Raw genomic sequence first — 18,165 nt, 5'->3', positions numbered from 1 at the left:
TCACTAAGAGCCGACTGTAGGAGATTAGGGTCTGCTTCCTATGGTTACCCCCACTTTTTGCTGTGATTCTCTGGCTTTTCAACGTTAATGTGGCTGTGGACCTGCTAATCAGGCCCACAGCCCAGCTGTTCTCTCTCTAAATTGATACCATGTACTTTAGGTACATACCAGATTGGTTACTGGGTCACCCTTGTGAGCCCCTGTATAGTGTACCATAGGTACACAGGGCATAGGTGCACCCTAGGCCTACCAGGGGCTGCAGCATGTATTGTGCCACCCCTGGTTTGCCTTTCAAACTGACACCACAGGTCTGTTCACACAGCCTGGGTATGGTGGTGTAATCACCCCCTACTTAGATATAGTATACCAATATCTATATCTATATATACATATAGACACCTATACATCTATAAGTCACTCCTATGGCGGCCTTGACAATCCTGGAGGCAGAGTGCTTGGTTGTATGTGAGAGGGTGCCCTAGCATGAGCTGAGCCCCTTAGCAGCTTTTGGAACCATCTCCTTATAGCTGTTCTATGATATAACCATACCATATACTCTTAAGTGCATTATAATCCTCGCGATTAATACTAACTTTGGTTTGGCTTTATCAAAGCATGTCGTGTAAGGTGTCAAACACTTTGGAATACTACCCCCCATTCCCCCGCCAGTCCTGGCAGCGGGGGTAGCATTCCACCCTTCTAGAGGGAGAAGACATGTAGTTACTGGTTTACCCGGTTAAAGTTAAACAGAGCCTCAGCATCACAAAATGGATGCTGCTGCCACAGACATGAGTCTACCCTCCTGCTGCTGGACGAAACTCCGGCAGCGGAGGCCTGGACAATAGGTTTCCTGTCCAGGGAGGTGCTGGCACCTCTCCAGACAGGCGTTAGTGTATTGGGGCAGAAGGGCTGCATTCAGTGAATGCTTTCCAGACACTGCCTGGGGCACAAAAGGTGCTCCATGCATTTCCCAGTTCAAACCGTTTGCTGGGGCACTCTGCCCCAGCTCTGGCGCGAAACTGGACAAAGGGAAAGGGGTGTAACCACCACCTTCCCAGGTGCACCCGTAGGAGCGACCTTAAGGGTAGTCCAGCCCCTTAACTTAGTATAAGTATAGGAACCCAGTCCCTAGGACTTTAGATTACCCTGGACGAAACTCTGAAACATAAATCCTGGACCTTCGACATTCCATTTCGACTGGAAGACGGAAGACATCTCCCTTGTGGTCAAGGAGTGACCACCCTGTTCAAACAGGCACCCACAGCAACTTTGCCAGGCTGCATTTTCGAGGCTCCCACCGGATCCCGTAGGATCTGCGACACAGGACACGGACTTCTAGACATCTCTGACCTCGACCTTCGCTCAGAGCAAAGCTGAGACCCGTGGCGGACACGAGAGACGTGGGACCGGAACTCCTGGACATCCTGCATTTTGCAAGCTGCACCTACTTCACGAGGTATCTCGAAGTTGTGCATTGGGGTGCTTGAAGCCCCAGACCCGAGCACCATTTGCACCGAAGCTCAGAGGCCCCCACTCCACGAGTGTCACGTGGGCCCCGCTTTTGCATTTCAGCTCAAGGCCTCTTTGCGGTTCCTTGCCTGTTGGCTAGTGAGCCCCCCGAAGAATTTTCTTTGAATCTAACTTGCTATCCTGGTTGCTCCAGGCTTGCTCCAACTTCACTGCAAAGGAGAAGTTCCTCAGACCTTGCTGGTCTGCACCAAAGCCAATCTCGACATTCTGCGTGGGTTGCGTTGGCCAAGAATTATTGGGTTCAACCCGGATACCGACACCGCAGTCAACTAGATCCTTCGTGGGACAGCTCGAATCCAGCTCTGGTCGTCGTCGACGCCGCATCCGGGTCCTCGTGGCTGAAGAGACAAACTTTACCTTCTCACCAGAAATCACCCAACATCTGGAGGCATTTTCCTATCGCCCCCCTGGTCACTGGCAAGTGGCCCAGACTCTGTCCCTTCTGCTTTCAGGTTCTACAGATCTTCGATCCACCCTTGGATCCACCCGGGCACTTTTCCTCTGGTCGCCTGCAGCACTTCTTTGCAGATCTCCAATGAAATCGACGACGAAAACCAACACCAAAAGAGACCTATGCACCCCGACTTCCATGGGTGAGGTAACACTGGTACTCTGGTAGTCTCGAGGGTATTGGCCCTCCTAGTGTCTAAGTCCAAAAGGGTTCCATCGTAGTTTATTTAGAAGTGTCCTTAAATTGTAAATTTGTAGCTTGTTCGTTTCCCATAGAAAGTCAATGGTAACCCGCGGATGTGTTTAGTCACAACACGCGTCTCCCGTGGGCCTCCTACATTCTAACCTCTGGTTGTTTAGAGTAACCCCAGCGATTCCACAGGCCCCATGCCTGCTTTCCAATTCTCACATGGTTCTTATACCACTATGTTAGTATATGGTTTGTGAGGCCCCTAGGGCAAAACGTATACTGTGCAACTTACCGTATGCCAATTAAGTAACTTGTATTGTACTTTTTACCTCTGACCTCATAAAGAGTGCAGAGGGGTTGTGTTTAGAATACATAAATATATATTCGATATATACCTTGTGTGGTGTGCTTTCATTTGGTACTCAAGAGATTATAAATAGTAAAACAACTCGCTTAATTCGCTCTCTGAAGTCTTAGCCTGAAGACTGCTCCAACCACCACCAATAAGGGTTGATTAGACTGGTGCAAGGTGCCCACTAGAACTAGTGGACATCATATGCCAGGCTAACTTCTCACATTGCCAGGCTAACTTCTCACATTGGTGTGCAGCGGATGGGAAATGAGCTTGCATTGTTTTACAAAATAATGTTGAGAATATCATTTGAAAAATCACATCAAGGTACCTGTAGGTACATATGAATCAAGTTTTTTAATACATACATACATTCTACTGAACTTAGCAGTTGTAGGTGTTAAGGGCTTAGCACACCCTGACTACAACTTCTAGAGAGTAGGTAGTGCACACACCACACCTCACTAGTCATGTCCTTAAGAGTAGGAGCTAGTGGCTCTCTGCCAGATGTCAGCCAAGTGCAGACATCTAAGTAGGACACCTCCTCGTTCCTAGATTTGAGAGGATTGTGTGTCGAAGAAAATTAAGGCAAGGACAGAGTCCAACCACCCAGCACCTCATAGATATACTGGTGGCAGATGACTTAGCAGAAGCATCAGATCCAGATACCCTAGGTAGTGGGGATGGGGGCCATCCATCATCAGAAGAGGATCCTAGTGGGGTTCCCCACCAGGATTCTGAAGAGGGTGAGGATGAAGACCAGGCACTGGGTGATGACCCAGACCTGGGAGAAACAGGACTAACTGGAGATGGAGATGGCCATGAGGGTCACTCCTTCATTCCCCCAGATAGGCCTACTGGTGGACCCAGAAGACAGAGATCTAACTCAGGTGAATCTCACCATTCTGGTTCATCAATAGGGTCAACTGCCTCATCTCACAGGAGGAGAGTGAGAACATCCCCTCAGAGAAGAGAGCATGAAGCAAGAATGACAGAAGTCAATCTTAGTATCACAAGGCAAGAAGTTGCCCCGGTCAAAGAGACCCCAGCTCTTGAAAGAGAGAAAGAATTGTGTGGGCTAGAGCCCACTGGTGGCAGCAACAACCCTAGTAGTAGGGAAAGGTCTCATGACCATAGAAACCTGAACAAGATTGTCCATCCCTATCAGATTGGGGATGACACCCACAAGTGAATAACTGCTTTGGAGAGGGCCTGCAAAGTACAGCAGTTACCCCAAAGTCAGTGGGCAGCAATCTTGTGGCTCTCCTTTGCAGACAAAGGAAGAGACAAGCTCCTCCCTGTTAAAGAAGAGGATGCTGACAACTACACTGTCCTGAAGAGCACTCTCATAGATGGGTTTGGCCTAACCACTGAGCAGTACAGGTTGCTGTTCAGAGACACCCAGAAGACACAGACTCAGGACTACACAGGTTTTGTAGATTGTGCTGCTAAGGCTCTGGAAGGTTGGTTACTGGGCAGTAAAGTAAGCGACTATACAGGATTGTATAACCTTATAATGAGAGAACAGATTCTCAATAATTGCCAGAACCAGTTATTGCATCAACACCTGGTTGACTCGGATTTGACCTCTCCACAAGAATTGGGTAAGAGGGCAGACACATGGGTCAGAACCAGGGTGAATCAGTAGGTACAGAACCAAGGTGGTGACCAGAAGATGCAAGACCAAAAGGGTGGGGAGAAAGCAAAAGACCAGAAGTCTTCTCAAGGTCCCCAAAAAGCTTCTAATGGTGGGGGTTCCAAACAATCCAAAAAGAAAGAAGGTCCTAGGAAACCATGGTGCAAAGTTTGTAAAGTAAATTCTCACTGGACCAGTGAGCGCACCAAAAAGGAGACCGCTCCAGCCACCATTGCCCCTAACCCTGGGAACGGAGATGGACTCTGGCCTTGTCAGAGTACCCACTCAAGCGGTTTTGATCTGTGATGGGGACATAACCATGTCCTCTACTGTGAGTCCCAATAACTTGGGCAAGTACAGACAAACTCCTTTAATCAATGATAAAGTGGCTCAGGCCTACAGGGACACATGTGCTAGTGTCACAATGGTGACACCCAGCTTTGTGAACCCTGGACAGATCATACTAGGTGAAAATTACCTAGTGACCAATGCTAGCAATGTCACTACCACACACAAGATGGCAGTTGTTCATTTCTCCTGGGGAGGAGTAACTGGCCTTAAGAAGGTTGTTGTTAGCTCAGACCTCCCTGTAGAATGTTTGCTTGGCAATGACCAAGAGACTTCAGCCTGGTCTGAAGTGGAGTATAGGACACATGCGCAAATGCTAGGCATCTCAGCACATGTGCTTGCTGTGACTAGGTCACAGGTCAACAATTGCAACACTGAACAGGCACTGGATTCTGGAATAATGGACCAGTTGCCTACCAGGAAAAGGAGCAGTAGGGTTAAGGATGTGCCTTCCCCCTGCCTCAGGATGAGGATCAGCCTTCTGAGGAAGCTGATTGTGAGCCTGAAGAAGGAACTGTCCTAGAAGAGCTTGAGCCTGATCAGGTTGAGTTTCTTGGGACAGGGGGACCTTCCAGGGTAGATCTTAGGCCGGCGCAGTTGGACAGCCCTTCTCTTGAACCCCTCAGACAGCAAGCTGCTGCTGAGGCTGCAGGGAATGCTAGTGGAACCCAAAAGGTTTACTGGAATGAAGGGCTCCTGTATTCAGAGGGTAGAGACCCCAAGCCTGGTGCTTCCAGGAGGTTGGTCATACCTTTGGCATTCAGGGGCTTCCTTTTGACACTAACCCATGCTATTCCCCTTGCAGGACATCTTGGCCAGACAAAGACTTGGGACAAGCTTGTCCCTCACTTTCACTGGCCCCACATGTCAGAAGACACCAAGGAGTTTTGTCGCTCCTGTGTCACCTGCCAAGCAGTGGCAAATCAGGAGGCACTACAAGGCCCCCCTTATACCACTACCTGTGGTGTGGGTTGCCTTTGAAAGAGTACGGATTGACATTGTTGGACCAATGGATCCCCAAACAGCCTCTGGGCACAGGTTTATTCAGGTGATAGTGGATCATGCCACCAGATACCCAGAATCTATTCCCCTTAGGACCACTACAGCACCTGTTGTGGCAAGAGCCCTTTTGGGAGTTTTCTCAAGAGTGGGTTTCCCTAAGGAGGTAGTATCAGATAGAGGTGTAAACTTCATGTCTAGTTACTTGACTGCAATTTGGAAGGAGTGTGGAGTGAACTATAAGTTCACCACATCCTATCACCCACAGTGCAATGGTCTAGTTGAGAGATTCAACAAGACCTTAAAGGGTATGATCAAGGGTCTCCCAGAAAAGCTCAGGCGGAGATGGGCTATCCTGCTACCCTGCCTTTTGTTTGCCTACAGAGAAGTCCCACAGAAGGGGGTTGGCTACAGCCCTTTGGAACTTCTGTTTGGGCATCCTGTAAGAGGACCCCTTTGTCTGGTGAAGGAAGGATGGGAGTTACCTCTCAAACTTCCCAAACAAGACGTTGTGGACTATGTACTTGGTCTCGGCTTCCGGATGGCAGAGTACATGAAAAAGGCATCCAAAAACCTTGAGGCAAGTCAGGAATTGTAAAAGGCCTGGCATGACCAAAAGGCTGTACTGACTGTTTACCAGCCAGGACAGAAAGTATGGGTGTTGGAGCCAGTGGCCCCAGCAGCTCTCCACATATACACCTAAAAGTCACTCCTATGGCAGGCCCTGACAATCCTGGAGGCAGAGTGCTTGGTTTTATTTGAGAGGGTGCCCTAGCATGAGCTGAGCCCCTCTGCAGCTTTCAGAACCATCTCCTTATAGCTGTTCTATGATATAGTCATACCATATAATCTTAAATGCATTATAATCCTCGCGGTTAATGCTAACTTTGGTTTGGCTTTATCAAAACATGTTGTGTAAGGTGTCAAACACTTTGGAATACTACCCCCCCCCCCGCCAGTCCTGGCAGCGGGGGTAGCATTCCACCCTTCTAGAGGGAGAAGACATGTGGTTACTGGTTTACCCAGTTAAAGTTAAACAGAGCATCAGCATCACAAAATGGATGCTGCTGCCACAGACACAAGTCTGCCCTCCTGCTGCTGGACGAAACTCCGGCAGGGGAGGCCTGGGCAATAGGTTTCCTGTCCAGGGAGGTGCTGGCGCCTCCCCAGACAGGCTTTAGTGTATTGGGGCAGGGAGGGCTGCATTCAGTGAATGCTTTCCAGACACTGCCTGGGGCACACAAGGTGCCCCATGCATTTCCCAGTTCAAACCGGTTAATGGGACACTCTGCCCCAGCTCTGGCGCGAAACTGGACAAAGGGAAAGGGGTGTAACCACCCCCTTCCCAGTTCCACCCATAGGCGGGACCTTAAAGGTAGTCCAGCCCCTAAACATAGTATAAGTATAGGAACCCAGTCCCTAGGACTTTAGATTACCCTGGACGAAACTCTGAAACATAAATCCTAGACCTTCGGCATTCCATTTCGACTGGAAGACGGAAGACATCTGTCTTGTGGTCAAGGAGTGACCACCCTGTTCAAACAAGCACCAACAGCAACTTTGCCGGTCTGCATTTTCGAGGCTCCCGCCGGATCCCGAAGCATCTGCGACACAGGACACGGACTTCCAGACATCTTTGACCCCGACCTTCGCTCACAGCAAAGCTGAGACCCGTGGCGGACACGAGAGACGTGGGACCGGAACTCCTGGACATCCTGCATTTTTCAAGCAGCACCTACTTCCCGAGGTATCTCAAAGTTGTGCATTGGGGTGTTTGACGCCCCAGACCCGAGCACCATTTGCACCGAAGCTCAGAGGCCCCCACTCCACGAGTGTCCCGTGGGCCCCGCTTTTGCATTTCAGCACGATGCGTCTTCGCGGTTCCTTTCCCGTTGGCTAGTGAGCCCCCCGAAGACTTTTGTTTGAATCTAACTTGCTTTCCTGGTTGCTCCAGGCTTGCTCCAACTTCCATGCAAAGGAGAAGTTCCTCAGACCTTGCTGGTCTGCACCGAAGCCAATCTCGACATCCTGTGTGAGTTGCATTTGCCAAGGCTTCTTGGGTCCAATCCGGATACCAACTAGATCCTTCGTGGGACAGCTCAAATCCAGCTCTGGTCGTTGTAAATGCCTCCTGGTCCTCGAGGCTGAAGAGACAACTTGACCTTCTCACCTGAAATCACCCGACATCTGGTGGCATCTTCCTATCGCCGTCCTAATCACTGGCAAGGGGCCCAGACTCTGTCCCTTCTGCTTTCAGGTTCTACAGATCTTTGATCCACCCTTGGATCCACCGGACACTTTTCCTCTGGTCGCCTGCAGTACTTCTTTGCCGATCTCCATTGAAACCGACGACGGAACCCAACACCAAAAGAGACCTATGCACCAGGCTTCCGTGGGTGAGGTAACACGAGTACTCTGGTAGTCTTGAGGGTATTGGCCCTCCTAGTGTCTAAGTCCAAATGGGTTCCATTGTAGTTTATTTAGAAGTGTCAATGGTGTCTTTGTCAATGCAGAAAGTAAACTTGAGGTAGTCATTTTGTCAGCGCAGTAAATTATTCAGCTAAAGCGAGATTTTCCTCTCCATATGATCAAAATATCATCAATGCATCTGTTACAGAATTCAAAATCATTCTTGAATGGGCTGGTGGCGGATATAATGGTGGTGGTTTGAAAATAATCCACAGAAATACAGCAAATGCAAGGAGCAAAAGTTCTTCGTGTTGAAATTCTTTGTATCTGTTAGTACAGGACACCCTCAAATTAAAAGAAAACCTGGTGTCAGGCACATAAACACTAGCATGAAATGTCTAGGTGTAGTATGTGCCCAGGGAGCCCCTTACCCTCAAGGTTTCTTCCTGTGGAAGGCTGTTCTAGATACTTTCCACATCTATGCCCACAAGTAGATTTACTAGAGGACTGTACTGGATCTCTAAGTTGTCTCAACAAATCTTTTGTTTGTTCTATGTATGAGGGAATGTGTTCTACTAGTGGTCTTAGCAAGTGATCACTGGATGTTGACAGAGGTTCTAAAATAAAATTGATCCATGATACGATAGGACTTCCTGGTGAAAAAATCGTATTCTTATGTATTTTCACAGAGTATAGAAACTTGGAGAGCTAGTGTGGCCTGTCGCGAGGAAGTCAGCCTCCCTTTTCTGAATCCATCTATTTGCTTGGATTCTGCCATCAGAGTGCCAATTGCTGTTCTCAATTCGTTGGTCAGAAGAGGAAGAAACTGAGCCATACTTATTTGGCTTTTAAGCCTGCTCAACTCATCTCTTAGCTTGGAAAGTAATATCACCACTTTTCATAGAGCGAGTTTGAAACTTGGACGTTCTATAGGTCAGTGAGCTCTCCTTCACACCACTTATAAAACTATACACCATCCACATCTACTAAGAGAAAGTAGGCCTCTTCCCATCCCTAAATAAAACACACAAAAATCATGCAGTAGTATTACCTCATTTAGATAAGAGTAATTATTTTTCACAGGACTCCCTAAACACTCCCATAACTAAAAAACAACAGTCCAAGCTACTTGTCTACTATGAGTCTATTTTTTTAAAAGCAAATGCTGCAACTCTAACCTTACCATTCTTTTCAACTAATGCCTCTTAATTCTGTCAGATTTGGTCCTTTGCTCTCGTTGGTCAATATCTACTTGTATCCAGAGTTGGCTGTTTGTCAACCAGCAGTTATTTAATTAATATCTACAGATTTGCACATCCAGCAAGTTGGCATGTGTGATACTTTCACCTGTTATTTCTTCTACAAGTGCCTCTTCCTGCATTATCTCTCCACTTCCTCTCTTTTATGTAACTCTTAACGTACTACATCCATTGCATCCTGCTTACTATTTATCTTCAAACATCATTTAAAAATGATTGATTTTGTTCACGTGATTAAATGCCTCTTGCATCTCCTGTGGTTCGTAAATCTAAACTCAGTTCTGTCTTTCTGTCAATTAGAAACATGTAATGGGCACAATTAACAAATATTTTGCTCGGTATCACATTTGGCTAATTCCAGGAGTATACTACACGTGTTAGTCACAACTACTTCATGACAAATCTTTGTGAAGTGGGCCAATGTTTATAAATGTCTAAAATAGTTATTGTCAGAATTATCAAGTGAGGTGCTGTTCATAATAAAATGCCTATAAATAGAAAAGAAAGATCTACCACAGTGTATTAAATAAAAAACAATTTAAAAAGTGAATATTTTCAATACCAGTACGTAATTATATATGACAAACCCTGCGCTACAGGTTTGTATAAGATTTTTTGCTTATCCACAGATAAGGATTATGAAACAGAATAATGGAGCAAATGACATTAACATACTGGACTTCCTGCACAACGATTGACTAGAGCACAGGTATAGTTTCACAGTGACTTCCTAACTCCTTCTCAGGCCATGTAGCAGACAGCATGAAATGAAAATACTCAACTTTCTAGAAGAAACTCTAAATGTGGAGGGCAATTACACAGCTGACTTTCTTTAACAACAGCGGTTATGCGATGGTAGATATTTAGTAGCTAATTAGAGTTTCCCCAAATTCAAGGATGCCTGCCCAGTCCCCATGCTATTGTATTTCACAGAACTCAACATCATTGGCTCACAGCTTTCTCAAGCCAATGAGAAAGATAAAGATCTCCACAGGTGTGCCCAGTTCCTGTAGCCCAACGCCCAGTAAATATGTTTCGAGTCAAGGACAACATGCTGCAGCCAGTTTACAGTACCACAGTGTGGATGTTTGACAGAGGACAGCCGGTCACTAAAAACTATGAATCTAAATGCAGTGCTTTAAATGGGCCGGTACCCACCGGTACGGAGTACCAGCACTTCTTTGATTTATCACTCTGAGTACCGGCACTTCTCTACTACCCTGGAGAGTACTGGTACTCATGAAAAGGTAGGCTCATTAGCTGTGCTGGAGAGCAGGAGTGGAACGTGTCTCTGGCAGCCAAGGCGCCGCTTCTGTAGCCCCGATCTGAGCCCCAGTTGAGCTATTCAACAGGGCTCATGTGAATAATGTCCGGGTGCTCACCATCACGCTGTGCTTGACAGAGCAAGGTCCATTCAGGCCCGGTGCTGTCTTTCACATTCACACTATCCTGTGTATTCCTGCAAGCACAGGAATCATGTTGGGCTACGGCCAGTCCGGCCTTGGTGGCAATTAAAAAGCCATGGTAGGTGAAGAGAAAAGATTACTTTCATCATACCTGGGTTTTTTGTGTGTCTGCTATGTTTGTGTTTATACCTGTTTGTGTAAGAAAAAAAGTGAAAGAAAGAGAGAGAGAGAGAGAGAGAGAGCGAGAGAGAGAGCGAGAGAGAGAGCGAGAGCGAGAGCGAGAGCGAGAGAGAGAGAGAGAGCGAGAGCGAGAGAGAGAGAGAGAGAGAGAGTGAGAGAGAGATAATCAAGACACCACCAGGAGGTATTTTAAAGAAAATGTGTGGCACTTTGTACATGTCTGCTCTGGGACACAAATTCATAAATAACATAACAAGGTGGGTGGATGGGTGAGTGGATAAGTGAGTGGATGGATACGTGAGCAAGGTTGGATGTATTGATGGATGAATAAATGGATGATGAGTGAAAGCATGCATGGGTGAAAGAGGGTGGATGATTGGATAAAAGGGCGGATGATGGGTGGATAAGTGAAAGATTGGATGGATGAAAGGTAGGGAGGATGGAGGAAAGGGTGGATGATGGATGAGTGAAAGGAGGGATTGAGTGAAAGGGTGGATGGAATAAAGGAGTGAAAGGGTTGATAGATGGATGAGCGAAAGGATTGATGGAATAGGGAAAGGGTGGGTAAAGAGATGGATGACTGAAAGCATGAATGGATAGGTTCGGAGATGGATGGATGGATAGGTTTAGATATGAAGGGTGGATAGACGAAATGGTGAAAAACTGAACGATAGATAAAGACTGAAGAGACAATAGAATGTAAAGGTTAAATGGTGGAAATCAGCAGGTAAATGGTAGGATGAAAGGATGAATGGATAGGTTGATGGAAGAGACAAGAGATATCTTCTGGTGAGGTTCATGATGAGTTACTTCATTTGCTTGGTGCCATAGGAGCTTTGGTGCGACGTGGGGGTATTTTCAGTTTCTTCCTACTCGCGTGCTCAAAAATATATAGTATTGTGCCAAACAGCAATTAACAGAATGGCATTAAGAAGGTGCAACTATTGCAAAGAAAGGAAATGTTCACATATCATTGAATTTCTCTTTCATTTTGTGTAATGAGTTAATCTGCTTTGTTTATATAAACACATTTCTCATGTGTTTTGGTATGTGCTGCACCTAATATGGAAGTTAAGTATCATCATGTCTTGCCCTTAGCCCCGCCCCCTCACTGCACTTCTAGCGCATTTTAATCAGTACCTGCGCTTATTTTATCCCATTTAAAGCACTGTCTAAATGTGAAAGCTTTTACATATACATATATATAGGATTCATTAATACTAAAACTAATACAGTGAGGGTACGTGCTCAAAGGAAATGCAGTGAGGCATAAGCTCAGCTTGCATTACGGACAGCGATTTCAGTACAAAAAACTGCACACATGTAGTAGATTACAATTTGGAGCTACTTACAATGCTATCACAGTACTCCCTGATTATATGCAAGTACATTCAGAAGCAAGAAAACAAGATTGACAGTTGTTTGCTTTCAAAACAAAATGTACACTAAACAAAATGAAAAAATAAATGTTTTCTTAAACTATTGTGCAATTTTAAACACCATTTCTCTAAGGCATCATTTAGTAAATTAAAATATTTACATTAATAAATGTAAAAAAAAGATTATTAAAGGAGAATCGATGTAAAACCATTATGGGCAACCTGGAAATGAATTAAGTCACACATTCTTGAAAAAGGTCACAAATGTGCACGTTCAGGGATAGGTCTGTGCTGGTGCATATTTTCATATGCGTTTTCAGTCGTAGGCCTGGAACCTGTACTTCTTGTAAATAAACGTTCAGGATTTACATTTTAAAATGAGAATATACACAAGCATATTTGCCAACGCAAAATTCTGCCAAGCGCCAAGCAAACACACCTCCTACACCCCCTTTTTGGCACTTTGGAAATAGTTTAATTTCTGTTCTTGCAAGGAATACATTTCAAACCATTTCCAAAGTGGGAAGAGATGAGAATAAGTTGGTGGATGCCATTAAACAAGTCAGTTGGTTGGAACTCATGGGCTTTTAGGGCATTTCAACCCTGAAACTGCAACTTCCTTCCAACTTCCACTTTTATATAAATTTGCAGAAAGTAAACAACATCACCATCTTGGTAAATTCTAAAACATTATATAATATTGTCCCTCTCATTATCTGAGAGGCTATTACCCGAGTTCTGATGTAATGAGAACACAGACAATCTGTCATCTCAATGCATGGGACCAACGTAAACAAGCAGGTTTTTCTTTACACAACGAGAAGAGTTCGGAGCAATTCATGCCTTGGACAAGTAGCTATGTTTTAAAAATGTACACCCATGTTTCCATCCCCTAGATAACTTAAAGATTAACATTTGCACTGTTCTTTGCATGGTCACTAACAAGACACATCAAAGAGGCAGGCAGTGCATTAGATTTGTGAGAAGATGTACAGAATGATAATTGTTTCACAGGACAATGCAACATTATTTATAGTGAAATACAGGAGGACTTACGCATTCCATACTCCAATGCTATAAACACAATTTTTCATTTCAACAGCTCACAAAAACGCCTGATAGATAAAACATAATTCTTTTAGGAAAGGTTATGTGCTGTCATATAATCAATGCTAGCCAACATTAGTTAGTTGCTTTAATTAGAAAATAATTGATTTACCTTCATGTTTGAGTAACATTTTGGTCCTGTAAAATAAACACAGTTGAATTAGTGAACCAGTATTACTTAAACAAAATACTACAGTAAAATGAAAATAAAAAAAACACTAATCTAACAATATGCACATTTAAATAAAGTTTAAGAAAAAAGAACAAGTTAATAGCATGGACTGTTTGCTGTTCACTTTCAAACATATGTGGTACATTGCATATACCACATGCAAAACTAACGGATCACGAATTCTAAACATACACAATATGTATCAGAATTCCTATGCCCGCAATAAAAATAATTTAGTCATCTACGGACTTCCAATTAAGAATGTTTCAGTAATTCTGTGTATAAGAGCACTGTACATTTATCTACAACTTTTGGAGAAGCATTACACATTTTTGGAAGACTGCAGGGGGAGACGTTGAGATCGGTCATCTCGCCCTTAGAGTACCTGCTTCCTAATGGTTTCATTCTTCCTCTCTACCACAACCGGTTATCAGTATCAGTCTCCGAGGTTCACCTTTTAGCCCTTGGTTCCCATTAGGGTCTCGATTAGGAGTGGAGTGGAGTGGGATTCCCGTAGGAAGTTCTACTCCACTCAATCAAGAGTGAATCCTGGTTTCTGCATTTACCAAGTGAGGGAACAATGGTGCCAATTTTACTATCCAGAAAATATGCAAAACAACAGTTGATGGACAGAATGCAGAACAATGTCATACATTCACCCCAGTACAGAGATCTGGGCCTAAATCCATCGTTTTTTTGCACTCCACACCACCCCAGTTCAGACATGGCAATATGCAAATCAGCCTTGACCCTGTGCCTCATGGGAACAGTCCAGCCCGAGCTGCCAAGCCATGTCTTTCCTGGACCGGAATCAAGCATCCTAGGACCGGTTTCTGGCTATCAGCCGTCTTCAGCTAGGATAGCTTGACTCCATCACCACCCCCTTTTGTACCGCTTTTGGCCGCCATAAGTGTGGCAGGGTATGCTCAGACGTGAGTCCCTTGCTCACTTTGCCATTGGATTCAAGCAAGCCAGGCTGAAGACGGCTGGAATGCCAGAAACCGGTCCTCGGAAGCTTGTTTCCGGTCCAGGGAAGGCATGGCTTGGCAGTTCGGGCTGGACTGTTCCCATGAGCCACAGGGTCAGACTGATTTGCATATAGCCATGTCTGAACTGGGGTGGCAGAGTGGGCTAAAAAACGGTGATGGATTAAACCCAGATCGTTTGACTGGGTGTGAGTGTTTGATTGATTCAGATGCTCCCTCCATCACCACCCCCTTTTTTATCCAGAAAATATAGCTGGTAAATTGCACTGCAGCCTGAACACTTCGCAGGCTCCTGCCAGACTCTCAGGCAAGGTTTGGCCCTCTTGGCAGCCAATATTCTTGCCTTCCTTTACCCATATTCCTACTTCCAATTCCATGACTTACACCAACCCCCTGGCACCCATTTAGTACATGCTCAGGATGCAGGAGGTAAATGTGTGTCTTAAATCCCACTGAAAAGGAAATACCATGTGAATCGGTAAACCTGGGTCCACACATGTATTCACCAATCTTTGGGTTTTATCTTAATTGCACATTACTGGTGGGGTGTTACCACAAGGAGTGCAGAGTTTGCACGTCGCCAGTACTGTGCAACTCACAGCCAGGGCCTAATAATCCTAAATTGCATCCTTGATGTAGTGTTTGAGGTGTTCCTGGTTCACTAGGTGGATCCTAGAGGTTTGCTCCATCCTTGGAACCGTAAGAGGAGTTTGTTCCTCAAGCTACTTGGAAATATGCTGCAAGTCTTCTACTAAGTCACATGGTGATACCAAATCTATATTTCTCAATGCACATTTGAGAATTTCCAAAAAGTTATTTTGGTTTGAGGGTTAAACACAAGGATGACACCACAAGTTGGTCCTCAAGCTTTGGCACAGACTTTGCTTGAGATGGTTTTGGCAAATGTCTAGAGTTTGGGTTTCATGCACTTCTGTACCAGTGCATGGAAGACATTTTGGGGCCGAAGGATCCAAGACTGCTCTACTGCTTAGGGTTACAGGTAGGGCAGTCATTTTGATATGTTGTACCAGAGGTCTTTTGACCACCTCGCTGTATATGTGAATTCTCTAGAGTTGAGCATCTAATCAAGGTAATGGATATGCAAGAGGATTCAATGCTGCATTATACTTACTCATGTATATTGTCTACCTAGTACAAAATCCACCTAAGTATAGCACAACTGTGCTTTAGAACATGTATTTTTCCTGATTGACCAGAGTAGATCTTCATGTTTATCCAGAGTGACATACCCCATTGAAAGCCTTTGTGACTACGCTAAGTTCCAACTTAGAGGATGTGCAGAATAGTTTGCATGCCAACAACCAAAAGCGGAAAGACTTTAAGGACCGAGATCCCTAATGCCTTGCATCTCTCATTCACTCACGCTTACTAAAGCACTGACACTAACTCTGAAAGCCTAATTTTGAGAAAATGTCACAGAATTTCATGAACGTTCACAAAATTGCATGCATTTGCATAACCTTACTTAACATGCATTCATTTTATTCTTAAGTATTTTATATGGCCATAGCGGAGTGCGATCATTTTCTATAACTGTTACAAAAAAGAACTGGTTTCTCCCCTTACGTGGTTTTACTCATGCAGAAAGGTCAAAAAAGTACGTTTCATATTCTGCACGAGCAAACATATCTGCAATTAGAAAAAATCCACAAATCCTGATTCTATGAACTGATACCTAACGCTGTAAAATATTTTGTGAATGAGACGCAATTGATAGGAGGCACTGAGTAGCACTGATGTGGAAGTCTTGCTTATCAGCAACTCCGCTCAGTTAATGCAATAGCAAATCTACCCTGCAAATCTATGCTGAGTACCCAAAATTACAAGGCACTCTAATGCACTACCCAGAATAGGGGTACAGCTTCCACTATCACCTTTGCTGGTACTGGAATCATAACATTGGTTTACTTCAGCACACTTACTTCATGAAGAGGCTGCTGGTGGAGCGGTTTTATGCACAGGCTCCTTAACCCACTGGATGGAGTCAGCAACCAAGTAAAGGTAAAGGTCTCCTCTTTTGCCATGGACTCGCCTCTGTCCCAGTGTATATTCCTACAGCAGAATAATCGTGGAGTGTGATCTACCAACAGGAATTTCCTACTGGGGCCGCAGGGTTTATCATGCAGGGCTGGAGCACCTCTCCCCTTCCACTTCAAGAAAGAACCTGGCTTCACCTGTGCAGCCATAGGCTCACTCTGAAAAAGAGCAGATGAACCAAATGGGATCCGGAAAGGCTCCCAGAAATCTATCTGAAAGTAAACATGACTATTAGGGCACTGGTAACCAACCTGACATAGGGTTGGATGCACCCACACTTCCACATCAATCAAACTGACCACAGTGCCTTGGGAGCTACTTGTTAGTATGCTTGTAAAATTCATAATACACGTACTTGGTACCGGTCAGAGCACGGCAGGGCAAGGGACAGATTGTTCAATTAAGCCTACACTTGGTGAGTGGAAGAATGCATACAAGATGCAATATAATGGTTTTGTGTCCAGTATGACCCGTCTCTACTACATGACAAGCAGTTTCACATTAGATTTTACAAGCATAATAGCACACTCCGTGAGAAATGAGTGTTTTATGATGGTGAACATAAAAAACAAAAGGGAACAAGTCCGTTTTCCCTCATGGCATTTGTCCTGTCCAATGAAGTAGAGACAAGAGTGTTTTAAAAGTGGAGTTATGTAATGATTGTGCACTATGGCACTGAAAAGGGTGGAATCTCCGAAATGTGTTTCCCACAATAAATTGAAGTTTAAGAACCGAAGAGTGGCCCGTGACTCCCTGGTAAAAGAATTTGGAGGCTAATCATTTTTTGTGGCGGCCACAGTCCCGACAGATGCACCCACTCGCAAGTTTGTTGTCAGAAGTGGCAATTTGTTGGGGATATATATCAATAGCTATATCTAGACCGGAAAGCAACGACATTAAAGGACAGGCTAAATTATAAAAATGGGGAGATATATACCTTTGCCAGGAGGTTTGATACTACAAGAAGACAGAAAGTATAAAGTGGAAATATGAGCAAACAAGTACGCTCAGAGAGTGAAATGAGCTCAGATACTGGATCTGAGGTAGATCAAGAAGATTGCAGCAAAAGAAGAACAGGGACAACAAAGTTTACCATCTCTGATGAGATGCGTTCAACTATATAAGTAGTAGAATGTACTTATATCGATTTGTCCAGAAATTGAAATTGACTAAGGTTCATAAATTAAGATAAACAGAAAGGAATCAAGAAATTAGAACGGATGTTCAATTATCCCAGCCCGCAGAAAATGTTGTGATCTCGGACCTGCCCTTCTTGGAGGACATGTGGGAATAACTATAACTAAGAGAAACTGGAAAAAACTTCTTATAGAGCCTTGGACAACCAACCTCGAATGTTCTCGCCCACCCCCCTGCACAAACCCCAACCAAGCAAATAACAACTATGAGGGTTGGATCAGGGAATCACTGGACATGATTCTTCCTTTACGTAAATCCATCCCTAAAAGGTTACACAAATCCGCTCCTTGGTTCTCAGACTCTCTGAGAGACCTAAAACGCCTCTGTAGGAAAAAAGAGCGAGCCTGGCGACTAGACTTTCTCCCGGAGAAAAAAACCCAATATAAAGAGACTATTAAGGCCTACAGAAATGGGGTTAGGGCGGCCCAGGCCTCCTACTTTGCAGACCAAATAATGGCAGCAAAATCAAAACCCAAGGCAATTTTTCACCTGGTCAAAAAGTGCATC

General features: G+C 44.7%; 1 protein-coding gene across 2 annotated transcripts in view; it reads right to left on the bottom strand.

The window, feature by feature from the left end:
• Positions 1 to 18,165, bottom strand: part of RELL1 (RELT like 1) — a 161,266-nt gene that overhangs the window by 18,697 nt on the left and 124,404 nt on the right. The window contains exons 7-8 of one of the 2 annotated variants that reach the window (XM_078678355.1): positions 13,358 to 13,383; positions 13,195 to 13,253 (exon numbers count right to left, since the gene is read on the bottom strand). In XM_078678355.1, the coding sequence (XP_078534481.1) occupies positions 13,360 to 13,383 (24 nt within the window). In that variant the 3' untranslated portion in view covers positions 13,195 to 13,253; positions 13,358 to 13,359. Of the gene's footprint in view, positions 1 to 13,194; positions 13,254 to 13,357; positions 13,384 to 18,165 lie in introns of those variants that run through there. The other variant, XM_078678354.1, reaches the window with a different exon arrangement.

This window comes from Lissotriton helveticus, chromosome 2_2 (genome assembly GCF_964261635.1).
Source record: "Lissotriton helveticus chromosome 2_2, aLisHel1.1, whole genome shotgun sequence".
Lineage (NCBI taxonomy): Eukaryota > Metazoa > Chordata > Amphibia > Caudata > Salamandridae > Lissotriton > Lissotriton helveticus.
This window is presented reverse-complemented; position numbering and strand designations above follow the sequence as displayed.